The sequence below is a fragment of the Sus scrofa genome, chromosome 6, assembly GCF_000003025.6.
Source record: "Sus scrofa isolate TJ Tabasco breed Duroc chromosome 6, Sscrofa11.1, whole genome shotgun sequence".
NCBI lineage: Eukaryota > Metazoa > Chordata > Mammalia > Artiodactyla > Suidae > Sus > Sus scrofa.
In genome coordinates, this window is record NC_010448.4 from 36,154,600 (window position 1) to 36,168,476 (window position 13,877).

Consider the following 13,877-nt stretch of genomic DNA (forward strand, 5'->3'; position numbering starts at 1 on the left):
TCGTTTCTGCTGAGCCACCATGGGAACTCCCAGCATGCTCTGGATTTTTATACAGCTTGACATTTGTAATCTCACGTGTAACATAATATATGTGCTGTAAGGAGCTTTGGTAAATTGATCTCATTTTTCTTCTCTTCTCTTTGCAGGAATATATTAAAGGAATCTGTGAACCTGAACTAGAAGAAAGAGAATGTTACCCCAAGGCCATGCACTGCATTTTTGTTGGGGCTCAGAGCCTGTTTCTGAAGAGCTTGATTCAGGACACCTGTGCCGATCTCTGCATTCTCGACATCGGTCTTCTGGGCATCAGAGGAAGTGCCGAAGCTGTGGTCATGGCTCGGAGTCACATTCAGCAGTTTGTAAAGCTCTTCGAGAATAATGAGAACCTACCCAACAGCCAAAAAGAATCAGAGGTAAAAAGGGAATTTAAACAATTTGTTGAAGCTCGTGCAGACAGTTACACAATGGACTTGTTGATTTTGCCCACTTCCTTGAAAAAAGAACTTTTGGCACTGACCCAGGGCGAGGAGAATCTATTTGAAACAGGAGACAATGATGTTGTTGAAATTAGAGATTCTAAACAAAGAGAGTTTACGCAGAGTGCTGCCGCAGGGCTGAATATTTCCAGAGATGAAATTGTTTTGCAGGAAGATGCAAGAAACAAAGCTGGGACTCCCGTTACTGAGCTTACAAAACAAATGGACACAGTCTTTTCTAGCTCACAAGATGTCCTTTTTGTTCCAATAAATGGACTAACCCCAGATGAAGAGGCGCTTTCCAAAGATAGAGTTTGTCACAAAAGGAGATTTTCTGATTCTGAAGAAAGGCATACCAAGAAACAATTTTCTCTGGAAAATGTTCAAGAGGGAGAGCTTTTACATGAAGGTAAGACATTAGCTGGAAATGTAATCATTGACCTATCTGATTCTTCTACTGATGCCGAAAATTTAAATCCAGATGTAAAAGACACTACTGAGGAAATGGAATACAATATCCTCGTCAACTTTTTTAAAACCATGGGCTATTCTCAAGAAATTGTTGAAAAGGTCATTAGGGAGTACGGGCCAACTACTGAACCATTATTGCTGTTGGAGGAAATTGAGAAAGAAAATAAAAGATTCCAAGAAGAGAGAGAATTTTTACCTGGTACTACGTACCCAGAGACCAACAAAACCAAAAATAAAGGTGTTTGTAGCAGCGTAAATGAACTTACGACAGATTCCACTCCAAAGAAAACACAGACTCACACACAGCAAAACATGGTAGAAAAATTTTCTCAGCTACCATTCAAAGTTGAATCAAAACCATGTACCTCAAATTGCAAAATTAATACTTTCAGAACAGTGCCAATAGAACAGAAACAAGAAATCTGGAGTTCAAATCAGAACTACGTTTGTAACATAGACCTTGAAACCGATGGCCTTTCACCCTCTGTTGCCCCTTCAAGTCCCAAAGAAGTTGTCAATTTTGTTTCAAGAGGAGCTTCAAGTCACCAGCCCAGAATTCCCGTTTTTCCTGAAAACGGTTTGCAGCCGCAAGCAGAGCCCTTGCTTCCGAATAATATGAAGTCTGCCTGTGAAAACCGTTCGGGATGTGGTGGCTCTCCTCAGTCCAAGCCAAATTGCCCACCTCTTTCTCCACCGATGCCGCTGCCCCATCTGTTACCTTCAGTGACTGATGCCAGGTTGGCAGGACCTTCTGAGCATATTGATTCCTCAGTTACAGGGGTTCAAAGGTTTCGAGATACTCTGAAAGTGCCCTACAAGCTGGAATTAAAAAATGAACCAGGGAGAACAGATCTGAAGCACATTGTTATAGACGGCAGCAATGTTGCAATTACGTAAGTCCACTCTACAAATTATATTACAGTTTTCAATATGGCTCTTAGCAGCATCTCAGAATTGCATGCATTTGTAGGAGCTGTCCTGTGCCTCTGTGTAGTTGATACATATATATAGCCTTACCTGAAAAAAGGAAAGAAAAACCAGCTGATTGGTGTCTTGTGGCATCCTGAACTTTGCTTCACTCTGCTGGACCTAGATCTGAGGCCAAGGGATGGTAGAAAACTTGTTTTTTTCACATTGCATTTCCCTGTAATAAGCAGTGTGGAGACTTTTGAATCCTTAGGTTCTTAATACCATGAATACATTAGGTTCTGAATATGATGACGCTTAAGGCAAAAAAAAGAGATTTTTTTTTTCTTTTTATAATACAGCATGCCAGGTCTTTCACCAAGAGTGTGCAGTAATAATGGATGTGGTGGGCTTATACTTTTGTCGATAGTGATAACAATTTCCTTTCTAAGGCAATTCTACAGTTTGAGCTTCCTTTTGGGCCTTTGCTCTTACTAGACGTTTTTACATTTGTTTTCAATAAAAAGTGTTAAATGATCATTTCTAGTTAGCCTGTCTTGGAACCCTCTTAGGATTCTGATTTTATACCTCGAGTGTGGGATTGTAAGGGGCGGTTCGATAAAGTGACTAAGGAGTGTGTAGCGCTCAGCATCTCTGCCCCAGTGTGGACCTGCTGTCTGAGGACATCTTCAGGGTTTAGCATGTTAAGTAGCTGCAATTCAAGAAAAGGGGCACCTGGACAAAGAGTGAAGGAGAAGTTGAAATACAGTTGACCCTTTAACTACTCAGGAGTTAGGGGGCGCTGACTCTCTGCCCAGTCAAAAATCCGTGTGTAACTTGACAGTTGGCCCTCATAGAGTTGTTCTGCGTCCTAGGATCACTGTTGAAAAAAATCCACACTTAAATGGACCCTCCAAGTTCAAACCTGTGTTGTTTGAGGGTCAGCCATACTTTTCTGAATTCCTGAATGTTTATGTAACTCCTTCGTAGAAGTTCTAAAAAATCAGTTAATCCTCTGATTTTTCAGGAATACTTGATGAGATTGAAAAATAAAGTAAGTTTTTATTACTAAAATAAGCATTTATTATATATCTCTTGTTTTTTTGTTTTGTCGGTTTTTTGGTTAGAATTTTCAAACAGAAAAATATGAATTCTGTGTTGGTCTCATTTGGGACTCCCATGTGCCCGTCACCTACCTCCAGTAGTTAACTCCTGGCCTGTCTTGTTTCATCCCTTCAAACATTGTTTCATTTATATCCTACCTGCTCCCTTTCATCTGTATTATTTTGAAGACATTCTCACATCTCATTTCCATCTATAAATATTTTAGTATCTGTCTTTTAAAATACAAGGATTCTTTTGATTTTTTTATTATTTTATTTTATTTTTTGTCTTTTTACGGTCGCACCCGAAGCATATGGAGGTTCCCAGACTAGGGGTCAAATCGGAGCTATAGCTGCTGGCATACACCACAGCCACAGCAACAGCAACTTGGGATCTGAGCCACGTCTGAGACCTAAACCAGAGCTCACGACAACGCCGGATTATTAACCCACCGATCGAGGCCAGGGATTGAACCTGCGTCCTTATGGATGCTAGTCAGATTCGTTTCCACTGAGCCATGACGGGAACTCCTTAATTTTTTTTTAAATGGTGCTATATTTTGCTGTCAAAAATAACATAAAGTAAAAGCCAGCATTTCACATTTTAAAGTTTGAACATAGACAGTAAAAATATGTAATACACTTGTCTTCATTTCCAAATAATAGTGTCTATTGTCATTTCACTTTGGTTTTTTTTGGCAGTTCTTTTGGGGGAAACCCAGCAAATGGCCCACAGCTGCATAGCATTATCTAAGTAAAAATGTCAAGTGCAATTTCAGTCACTCACAGTCCAAGCCCACAGCAGTTCCTCATTGTTACAGTTTCTTGAGCCAAATGATGATATAAAATTTGGACCACAACTGTAATATTAATCCTTTTTTATTTTCAATATATGAAAAGATTTCCCAAATTGGTGTTCAAAGACTAAGAAATTCAAATTAAGATCAAATGAGCAGTGATACTGACACTTCTTAAACCTTTCCGTAGTAACTAGTATATTGCTCAGAGGGGTCACTATTGGAATTTAGAGTGACACTATCTGTCCAAGCCAGGATGTTTTGCATATCTAGTCCCTCCCACTTTACCCATAATGCCCCCCAGTCGTTGTGACACCCCAGAACACTGTCACATATTTCCTAACACCCCTTAGTACAGTACCATTTCTTTTGAAAACCACTGACTTGGTGCACTAAGGGAAACCACAAGCTGACTTTTGTTCATTTTTTTTAAAAAGTAATTATTTTGAAAGAGGTTTTGAATTTTCTTTGAATTCATAGATGTCTCAGTTTAAAAGTAGCTCTTTTACAAAGGGTGTGTTATCCTAAGAAGACAAACTTATACTTAATTTGATGTAGAGTGATCTGAAAATACCACTAGTTAAAATTAACTTTTACTGTGGGAAGAAACTATTTAATGGGGGGGGTACAGGGTTTTTTTATTTTGGAGTGATGGAAATGTTTTTGAACAAGATACAAGTGGTGGCTGCACAGCACTGAATGTACTAAATGCCACTGCATTGTTCACCTGAAAATGATTGCTTTATGATATGTGAATTTCACCTTAATTTTTTTAAGTCAAAAAAATGAGTCCTTATGCTCAAGTAATTGCTTCGGTGTTAAATGTGAATTAGCTATAAATTCTATAAAGGAAGTGTTTCCTATTTGTTCTGTTCACTGAACTACCACCGTAGTAGCCACTCTGATTTGTTGAATGAATGAATAATTTAAGGAAGATTAGGATTGTTTAAGTGACTTTTTTACCACCCATTTATGACTTGCTCTTCCAGTTACTCTTCCAGTTGCTATTCCGGTAATCAATTTAGTTTGAATTTCAACAAATATTTGGAATTTAAAGCTGAAATACCTATTATGTATCAGGTATTATTATCTTTTAAAATATAATCTTCACATCAATTTTCTTTTCTTTTTTCTTTTTAGGGCCTCACCTGCGGCATATGGAGGTTCCCAGGCTAGGGGTCAAATCAGAGCTGCAGCTGCCACCTTACACCTCAGCTCACAGCAATACCAGATCTGAGCCGTGTCTGCAGCCTACATCGCAGTTCAAGGCAACCAGGGATCCTTAACCTACGAAGCAGGGCCAGGAATCGAACCGACTCCTCATAGCTACTAGCCAGGTTTGTTACCGCTGAGCCACGCTGGGAACTCCATCACACCAATTTTATGAGGCAAAAATTATCTGTAATGCAGATGACATGAAATGGCTTAAAAATCTTGTCCACAGTTACAAAGATAAGAGATTTGGGCCCATGATAGCTCTCTTCAGAGCCATCATTCTCCCCCCCCCCCCCCCCCCCCCCCCGCCTCCCGCCTCCTCCCATAGAAGCCGGGGTTGAATTTTAGGCCTTGGCAGCATTGGATACACGACTTGAGTTGCTTGGGCACCGCTGAGTAACCCTCACTAATTTGACCCAGCTAGTTGGGGAGGTAGTTTAAAAGGAAATTTGCGACCTTAAGCAATAGGTTTGAACCCCACCCTAAACCGGCTCAGACCCACCTATCCCTGGGTTTCTGCAAAGCCTTTGTTTATTGCCTATCCAGCATGATGTCTGCAGTTTATTACACACCGTGAGAAATTCCGAAATACCCTACTTAATGCTGCTGATTATGCATATCTCTCCTTGGTTTTTCCCCTTTGTCACCATGAATGAGTCAAACAATGAGTAAATGGAAATTGTTTGCGGTGTATGGCTAGACATCACCGTGGTGGCCAGATAAGACTCCGTCTCTGTCACTTTGAAACTTCAGCATAAGAGCACCTGACTTATCTGGATAGATAATTTTCCATGTAGATGAGATTTGCCTCTTCATTTGCCAGAACTCTGTATTTTAACCATTGTTCATGCTAGTCTTACTATAACAGAGTTCCATGGCTATTTTTGTTAAGTGGAAGCTATAGAAAGAACGTGCTCTTTCCCGGGTAACTCAGAAAGGGGTTTTCACTCTTTCCCCACACTGTCCTGTCTGGTTCGCTGATGGCCTTGGCGTTTTATTAGGTATTTATTGCCCCTCTCTCTCCTTTGGACCTTCTCCTCTCTAGTTGACTGTCTGCTACAATGTGGAAAACAACCAGATGCTATAACTTGTTTCCAAGTATTTGGAAACAGGAGTTTAAGTCTCCCTTGAGAGCCTGCACATCTGGCTTCTCAGCCTTAATATCTGTTAATTCTGCATTTGGATCTGGGGACCCGAGGGCTTTGGCCCTCTCGGAGGTAGGGAGGTGTATGGTGTGTGTACACTTTGTCTCTGGTTACCTGTCAGCAAGTTACTTGGTTTGATTGCAGAGAGGCTAGGAAACAATGGTTTAAGCGCATTTTCTGCCTGGTCAGGATGTGAAAGTAAAAGGAAGAAGGATCAAGGACCCTCCTTATTATTTTGAGGTCAGTAATTGGGCTCCACTTGATTTTTTTTTATTTTTTTATTCTGGATTAGTCCGTATATTTTCCACCAGAATTTTGAACTGTTGCTTATTCCTAAAACAGCTCTAGAGCTTTTTCAGAGTATCAAAAATGATTTGGTCTGAAGTAACTGACCCTTTGGAAATTTGTTTAGAGCTGTTTCTAGAAACTCCGCTTTCCCCATCTAAGCTTGGGAGCAGACCAGGGCAGCAGAATTGTATCTGGCATTTCCCTCCTTTTCCTTACTAACCTAGTACGTGGACTGGGGACTTTATTTCCACCCAGTTTCTACTGTTGCTATTGACAGAAACATTTAAGGGAAAGAGGAAAATGGTTGTACACATTTGTAGCTGATGAATAAGCCAAGAGGGCACTTTATAAGCTTTTTTAGTGCATTTCTCTCAAGAGTTATTCTTTTCAGGTCTTAACATACTTAACATAAAAGTCTTTGGTTTTTCTAAGAACCACAGGCTTGTTTATTGTATTCTGGATTTTCATGTTTGGGCTATGGTTGATATTAACTCTAGGCCTGCCTGTGCTTTTAAGCAGTTAGAAAGATTTATTCTTTTTAGAGATTTAAAAAAAAAAACTCCTGTACAAAAACTACCTCCCCAGCCTTTTTTTCCAGTAACATGTCAAATTGCTACATTCTTGCCATATTTGAATGCTTTTAGATAAACAAACCACGGCTAAGTTATTTCATCAAGAACTGGGTGTGTGTTTGTTTACTTGCATATATTTCCTGGAGGAAAGCTGATGCCGGTTGTAGTCTCTTATTTATGATTCACTGAGAAGAGAGTGAACTTTAACTTCTAAATGGAGGCATTTCTGAGTGGGCCTCCTGGATGTTAGATGTTTGTTGCCTGGTCCAGGCCATTCCTGCCTCATGAGAATGTAGATTTAGTTGGGGACAGTACCACTGTGGGGTAGTTGAAAGGGCACTGGCCCAGGCATGAGGAAGCGTCAGTCTGATTACAGCTCACCCACCCTCTGTCAGTGCAAGCTGGGCAGGTGGCTCTCTCAGATGTGTTGCATTCTTTTTACCTCTGACAGGAACCTAAATCCACTCCTAAGTTCTGTGATTCTGGTGCACGGTTCAAGATAGCAAGTCAGAGAAAAGCAGAGGGATGGCAGAGGGCCCATGTCTAGAGAGGCCTCATAGAAAAAGAGGCTGGAATTGGGTCCTGGGGGCATTTGGGGAGGAGGTGTAAGAGATTGGGGAGGGGGACCCTTGGAGCCCAGGAAGTGTCAGATGGCAAGACCACCTGGCCAAAACCAAGAATGTGGCGGTGGATGGTGGTGGAAGCAGAAAGTTCACATTAGTCAGGTCCCGTCTGACTAGTCAGGTGTGGAGGCAGCCGCACATCCAGGCACAGAACTGCTCTAGGAGGCTAGTGCTGTAGAAGGCCCGCTGCAGGGTGGGTTAGAATCAGCAGAGCCTGGGGGCGACTTGGGATACTGTGCCTGAGGAGTCAGAACTCCAGGTGAAGGAACTATCTACCCAGTGGTTCTAACATGAGAGAAGATGGGACTGAAGATGCAGGATTTACTTTCATTGCATCATAGATGACCCCTGAAGCAATGAAGACAGATTATGCTGATCTCAATAAACATCACAGGGATTTTCTCTTTCCTTTCTTTCTGTCTTTCTAATATTCCTGGGTAGACAAACAGATGACCACCTGCAAAACTGCAAACTTTGTGAAAAGAACACTTTATTTTTTTAAACTTCTGTTTTTTCCTGACTGTTGGAGAGTAAAAATGAAATATTTTCAGTGCTTTTGAAATTTGTTATCAGGTTTTGGGGTGGGGATAGTTTTTAATCCTCTATACCAAGGTTTACAAAAAAGGTGGTGGCAGATCTGGCCCCTGCCACCACCTGTTTTCTTCACCATGGGACATAGCCACACCCCTTCGTTGATAGTTGGCAGCTGCATGGTGCGACAGTGTGAGGCCTTTTACAGAAAACGTGTCTTCATGTTCTGTTCTGTCGCTTGTTTGTTTCCTTCCCCCTTTTCCTGCTTCCTTCAACAAAATCACCTGCCATGCCCCCCCACCCCCCCACCCGGCGTAGTTTCATTTGAGTCTGGCCTTCACCTTGTTTCCTGGAAGCTGTAAACTGAGTAGGTTTCACAGTTCTCCAGAAAGAGGCAGAGGCATTTGCAGCTCCTGGAAGTTGTGGTGTTGAGGACCATGTCATGGAGTGGGCATGGTCATTGCTGCTTCTGCTTTCAGCAGCCAGTTCCTCTGTAACATTCATAACAGATTCTTAGAGGCCAGTGACCAGGTAGGACTCTATAGAATGGGCTCTTTTATCTAAAAACAGAAATAAGGGAGTTCCCGTCGTGGCTCAGCAGAAACGAATCTGACTAGCATCCATGAGGATGCAGGTTCGATCCCTGGCCTCGATCAGTGGGTTAAGGATCCAGCATTGCCATGAACTGTGGTGTAAGTTGCAGGCGTGGCTGGGATCTGGCATTGCTGTGGCTGTGGTGTAAGCCAGTGGCTACATCTCTGATTCGACCCCTGGCCTGGGAACCTCCATATACTGCCAGTTTGGCCCTAAAAAGACCAATGAATAAATAAATAAATAAATAGGAGTTCCTGTTGTGGCTCAGCGGGTTAAAAACATGACATAGTATCTGTGAAGATGCGGGTTCAACTCTGGCCTTGCTCAGTGGGTTAAGGATCCAGTGTTGCTGCAAGCCGAAATTGCCTCCTACCACAAAAGCACACTCAGTTAACTCACCTAAATGCGGCAAAAATCGAGAAGCTGTTAAGATTTATTACATCTCCTACCTTGGGTTCTCTCTTGGCTTTGCAGATCAGCAGGCTCTTAAGTGAAATTTTGTTCTAATTGTTTCTGGTGTACATGGATTTTACCTTTTCACCTTATGGTGAAACTTAGCATTCTTTAAATATGCTTTAAACTGAAATAAATTTTACTTATTTTCATATAGCCATGGTCTGAAAAAGTTCTTTTCTTGTCGTGGAATTGCAATTGCGGTTGAATATTTTTGGAAGCTTGGCAACAGAAACATCACTGTATTTGTCCCACAGTGGAGAACAAGGCGTGATCCTAATGTCACAGGTGAGGCAAACTGTTTTTTTCCAGATTTCTAATTAGGTATTTAATGCGTTGGCTTACAGTTACAACATACACTACTTAGAATAGAACCATTAAAAAAAAAAAAAAAAAAAAAAAAAGAATAGAGCCATGTGCCATAGACAGCAGCTTTAGAAACAAAACTAAATTCGTTGCGCCTCATAAAAAAAGCCTGTTGAATAGAGTGTTACAGCATAAGAAATACTCGGAGGAAGGGTGGAAAGTGAAATAGCTGTTTATAGCATGTCATACTAGCATTCATTATGTATTTAAGAAATTTTCTTTGACTTTCTAAAAAGTAAATATGTCTTTCTATTAGGCTAGGTTTCTTCCTCTTTAAGTAGTAGTTTTGAAAATGATCATTTGATAAATTTGAAATCCTCAAATAGAATGTCCTTTTAGCAGTCATTGAATGCTTAGTAGAAGTCATTGATGTTCACGGTATGGTACTACATGGTTGACCTCAGGCCACACATGAAAGGTTTGAACTTATGGATCCTTACATATTCCTGAGAAACTTAAAGTGTTTTGTTTCTTAGGCCTTAATAGGAAGACTAGTGAAAGGGCTGGTGCCAGGTAGCCTAAGACCTCAAAGAGTGCCTTGCAATAGAAGGTAGATTGGGAGGAGGAAGGACGAGGCCAGGACTCACCCCATACATTCAGTAGGAAGCAAAACAGTCAGAGTTAAGGTGGAAATGGTAAAATCACATTTTCCAAGCATCCCAACTTTCCTCACTTTGGGAGAGTGTATTTATTCTAACAGAAGGTCCTTGAGAAATGAGGCAGACCCACTTACTTCATAGTTATTTATGCAGTAGGATCCCTGAGAGAATCTTGTCAGCTTTCTGTGCCATGCGTTTCTAGAACAATAAAAACAGTTGGGTCGTTTCTGTGTCAGTGTTGAGTACCATTGTAGGGAAGGCAGGTGTAGGAAGCTTAGGCCCTGAGCTTTTAGCTGCCTTTTTTGCCCATTACTCATTTGTGGCTTCGGCTCTCCTTTCTCCTCTGTCACAACCCACTCCCGTGAAAATCAGTAAATATTTGTATGGATAACTCCTTCAATAGTATGCCAACCAGAGGGAGAACTGACAGACTCTTGGAATGGCGACCAGCAGGACTTGCTTGGAATAGGACAGCAGTTGTGTCTGCCTCAGCCTCCATCCCTGTTCCCTTCTCCACCCCCTGTCTTCTCTCAGGGACTCTTATCCTCACTCTCTTTGTCCTCTGCTGCTTGTAATGTGGCTGTGAAAAAGCTCTTGCTAGTGAGATCCATTAAATACAGGATTAGGGGTTAGTCTTCTTAATTTAAGAAGCCAATGAGTTGAACAATTTTATCTTTTAAAAATAAAGTCAGTTTTGGAGTTCCTGTCGTGGCGCAGCGAAAGTGAATCCGACTAGGAACCATGAGGTTTCGGGTTTGATCCCTGGCCTTGCTCAATGGGTTAAGGATCCAGCGTTGCCGTGAGCTGTGGTGTAGGTCACAGGCACCGCTCAGATCTGTGGCTGTGGTGTAGGCCAGCAGCAATAGCTCCGATTAGACCCCTAGCCTGGGAATCTCCATATGCCGAGAGTGCGGCCCTAAAAAGACAAAATACACACACACACACACACACACACACACAAAATAAAAAATAAATAAAGTCAGTTTTGTGTGGCTGTGGCGTAGGCTAGCAGCTGCAGCTCCAATTCAACCCCTTGCCTGGGAACTTCCACATGCCTCAGGTGTGGCCCTAAAAAAAAAAAAACAAATCAAATGTAAATAAGTAAATAGTTTATATGTTATACTTGTCTTAGTATATGTTTTGCTTGATTTTTTTTTTCCTCCTTCCCAGTAAGTTAATAAAATTAAGTCTTCTTGAGTCAGCAGAAAAAAGGATTCCAACAGCTTTCCAAAGGAAACATGCGGGGGGAGAGGGGGTGCTTTCATTTATTTAAACATCTGGGAAGATAGCCTTTTTCTGAATGTATATTCAACTTATTCCATGAACAGAACAGCACTTCTTAACCCAGCTCCAGGAGCTCGGAATATTATCTTTAACTCCTGCACGGATGGTCTTTGGAGAAAGAATTGCTTCTCATGATGACAGGTATGAAAGGCCATTTTCCTTCCTAAAGTGGGTGTGGGGTGGTGAGGAGCCAGGCAACTGCTACCAGACAGTTCATCAGGCATCTGGACCCACATCCTTAAAGGACACAGTTGACTCAAGGGGTTGAGAATTTTAATATTTATGGTCATTAGGGTTATTTCTTTAGTGGTCTTTGCTATATGGTTTAGAGACATTACCAAAGAAGCTGAGTTAGAAGTTTATTCTTTTAGAATAAAACATGACTCAGAATCTATAACTAAAAGCAGATATTGAGTTGTGTCCTTTTTTGATACTTTCTATAAGTAATATCTTAGTATGGTAGCCTCAGAAGTAGTTTTCAACCTCCTGGTTATGTCTGGCCAGTGACTTAGTCTGTCATTGTGATACCTGAGCCCTCAGTATTTCTTCCATATGATAGAAGATGGCCTCACCTGCCCCTTGTGTTACAGGAATGGGTTGCACTTCTTAGGCTGGTACGTTGCTCAGAGAGCAGGTACCTTGTGCATCCAAGACAAGCTTTAATCCCAAATATTCAGTTTTTTTCTGAAAACCTTCCTAAGCACCAGCCAAGTCCAGTGTGCCAAGCTGGGCTCTGGGGAACACACGTTGCAGACGCACTTCCTGCCTTCAAGGATTTTTTGATCAAGAGGAGAAGACACACATATCATAGAGAAGAGTTCTGTTGTGGTTGAATGAGAGAAGGTTCCGCACATGACCAATGGTTTTCAAACCCTCTTGTCTGATGAGCCTTCAGGTGTCTGGAGACCTAAGCTGTGGCCACCTGTTCTTTCTCTCACTCTGGCACCCAGTGTTTTTGCGTCAGTGCTTCCCCCACATTGAGGACAGTGCTTGGCTTGTAACCTAAGCTAGTGAGTGATAGTCTGATGGGTGAAATAAAAAGAGGGGGTAGGGGACTTGGGGTGACAGCAGACATTCATTCAGCAAAAGGTCCAAAGGGCCTTCTCACTGACAGCCCCTTCCCCTTCACTTGGCTTGTGTGAGAGACCAGGTCTGATGGAGAGAATCAGTGGTGACGTGAAAGAAGAATGTGGGAGGAAGCACGCTGGGGTGGGGCCTTGGGTGAGAAAGTAGGGGAGACTGGGAGGGAGGGGCAGCTATTATTCCAGCTTTAAGATACTGGGTAGGGACCCTGGAGTGCTCAGGTCAAAAGGCTCACGAAGAACTTTCAGATGCTCTAACGCTGCACCTTTCCCACACAAGCAGAATTTGAATGCATACCCAAGTATGCAGTCTGGGATTTGCTTAGTTTGTGTGGCTCTCTGGTTTTTTAGTGGACATGAATTTGTATCCTGATTGATAGTATGCAGCAGAAGCCTTATTACCTATTTTTGTAAATACCTCTGGGCAAACATCACCACATATAGTTCATGCCTATTAGAAATAAATTTGTAAAATACGCATTAATAAATCCAAATGCTAAATCGTATTTACTTACTAAGGTTTCCTGAGCTTCCTGAAACTAATGAGGCTTTTAAAAAAAATCTCTTTAAGTACTCACAACTATTAATAAAAGCAGCTTGTACCTTCAGTTCCAGTGATTCTCTATTTTATTGTTTCGTTATCTTTGCTCAGACAAATGTGGTCATCCTGACTAGGGAATAAAACATTGTCTTTACAAATCTCTCATTAAGAGGGTTTGAACATGAGTAATCGCCAACAATGAAATACAATTCTCCTTAATATCTAATTCTTACCCCTTTTGTTTATCCCCATGTATCTTTTCATAATTTGCATTTGAATGGGTCTGTAACTTGGACGAAACCAAAGGGCAGTTCTAGACATCTCTTCTTAAGTCAGAGCAGAAAATGTGAATTTAGGCATTAAAAAAAATAATAAAAAAGTAAAATGTTGCAAGGCTGACTGTGCCAAGCAGCTAATCTTAGAACCAGAGTACCGTAGCTTAGCAACTAAAAACCTAATGGTGATTTCACAGGCTTGTCAACCCTTAATTCATTCTCCGCCCTAGTCTTCATGTATTATCTTACTACCACTCTTTATGATAATACAACCTCTTTAGAAAAATGTATAAATTATAGTTGAGATCATTTTTTTAAAAAGAGTTAGATTGTATGAAAACCAGATCTTCATGTATAATCATTCTAATAATTTCAGATGTTTACTATTTCAGATTGTTCTTCAGTTCACAAGGGCTTAACTTTTCTGTTTCCCAGCCTTGGTTAAAATCTTTGGTGATTTTCCTGTGAAGAGGAAATGTTTTTGCTTTCCTAAAACACAGCTTCTCTGAGCCATTTTAACCACTGCCTGCCTGCCCATTTTAACCACTCTTATATT

The 13,877-nt window shown here is 41.3% G+C and overlaps 1 protein-coding gene across 1 annotated transcript in view; it reads left to right on the top strand.

The window, feature by feature from the left end:
- N4BP1 (NEDD4 binding protein 1) overlaps positions 1–13,877 on the top strand; it is a 55,777-nt gene that overhangs the window by 32,411 nt on the left and 9,489 nt on the right. Inside the window, exons 2-4 of the mRNA XM_003126990.5 lie at positions 147–1,840; positions 9,332–9,462; positions 11,468–11,564. Of these exons, the coding sequence (XP_003127038.2) occupies positions 147–1,840; positions 9,332–9,462; positions 11,468–11,564 (1,922 nt within the window). The remainder of the gene's footprint in view (positions 1–146; positions 1,841–9,331; positions 9,463–11,467; positions 11,565–13,877) is intronic.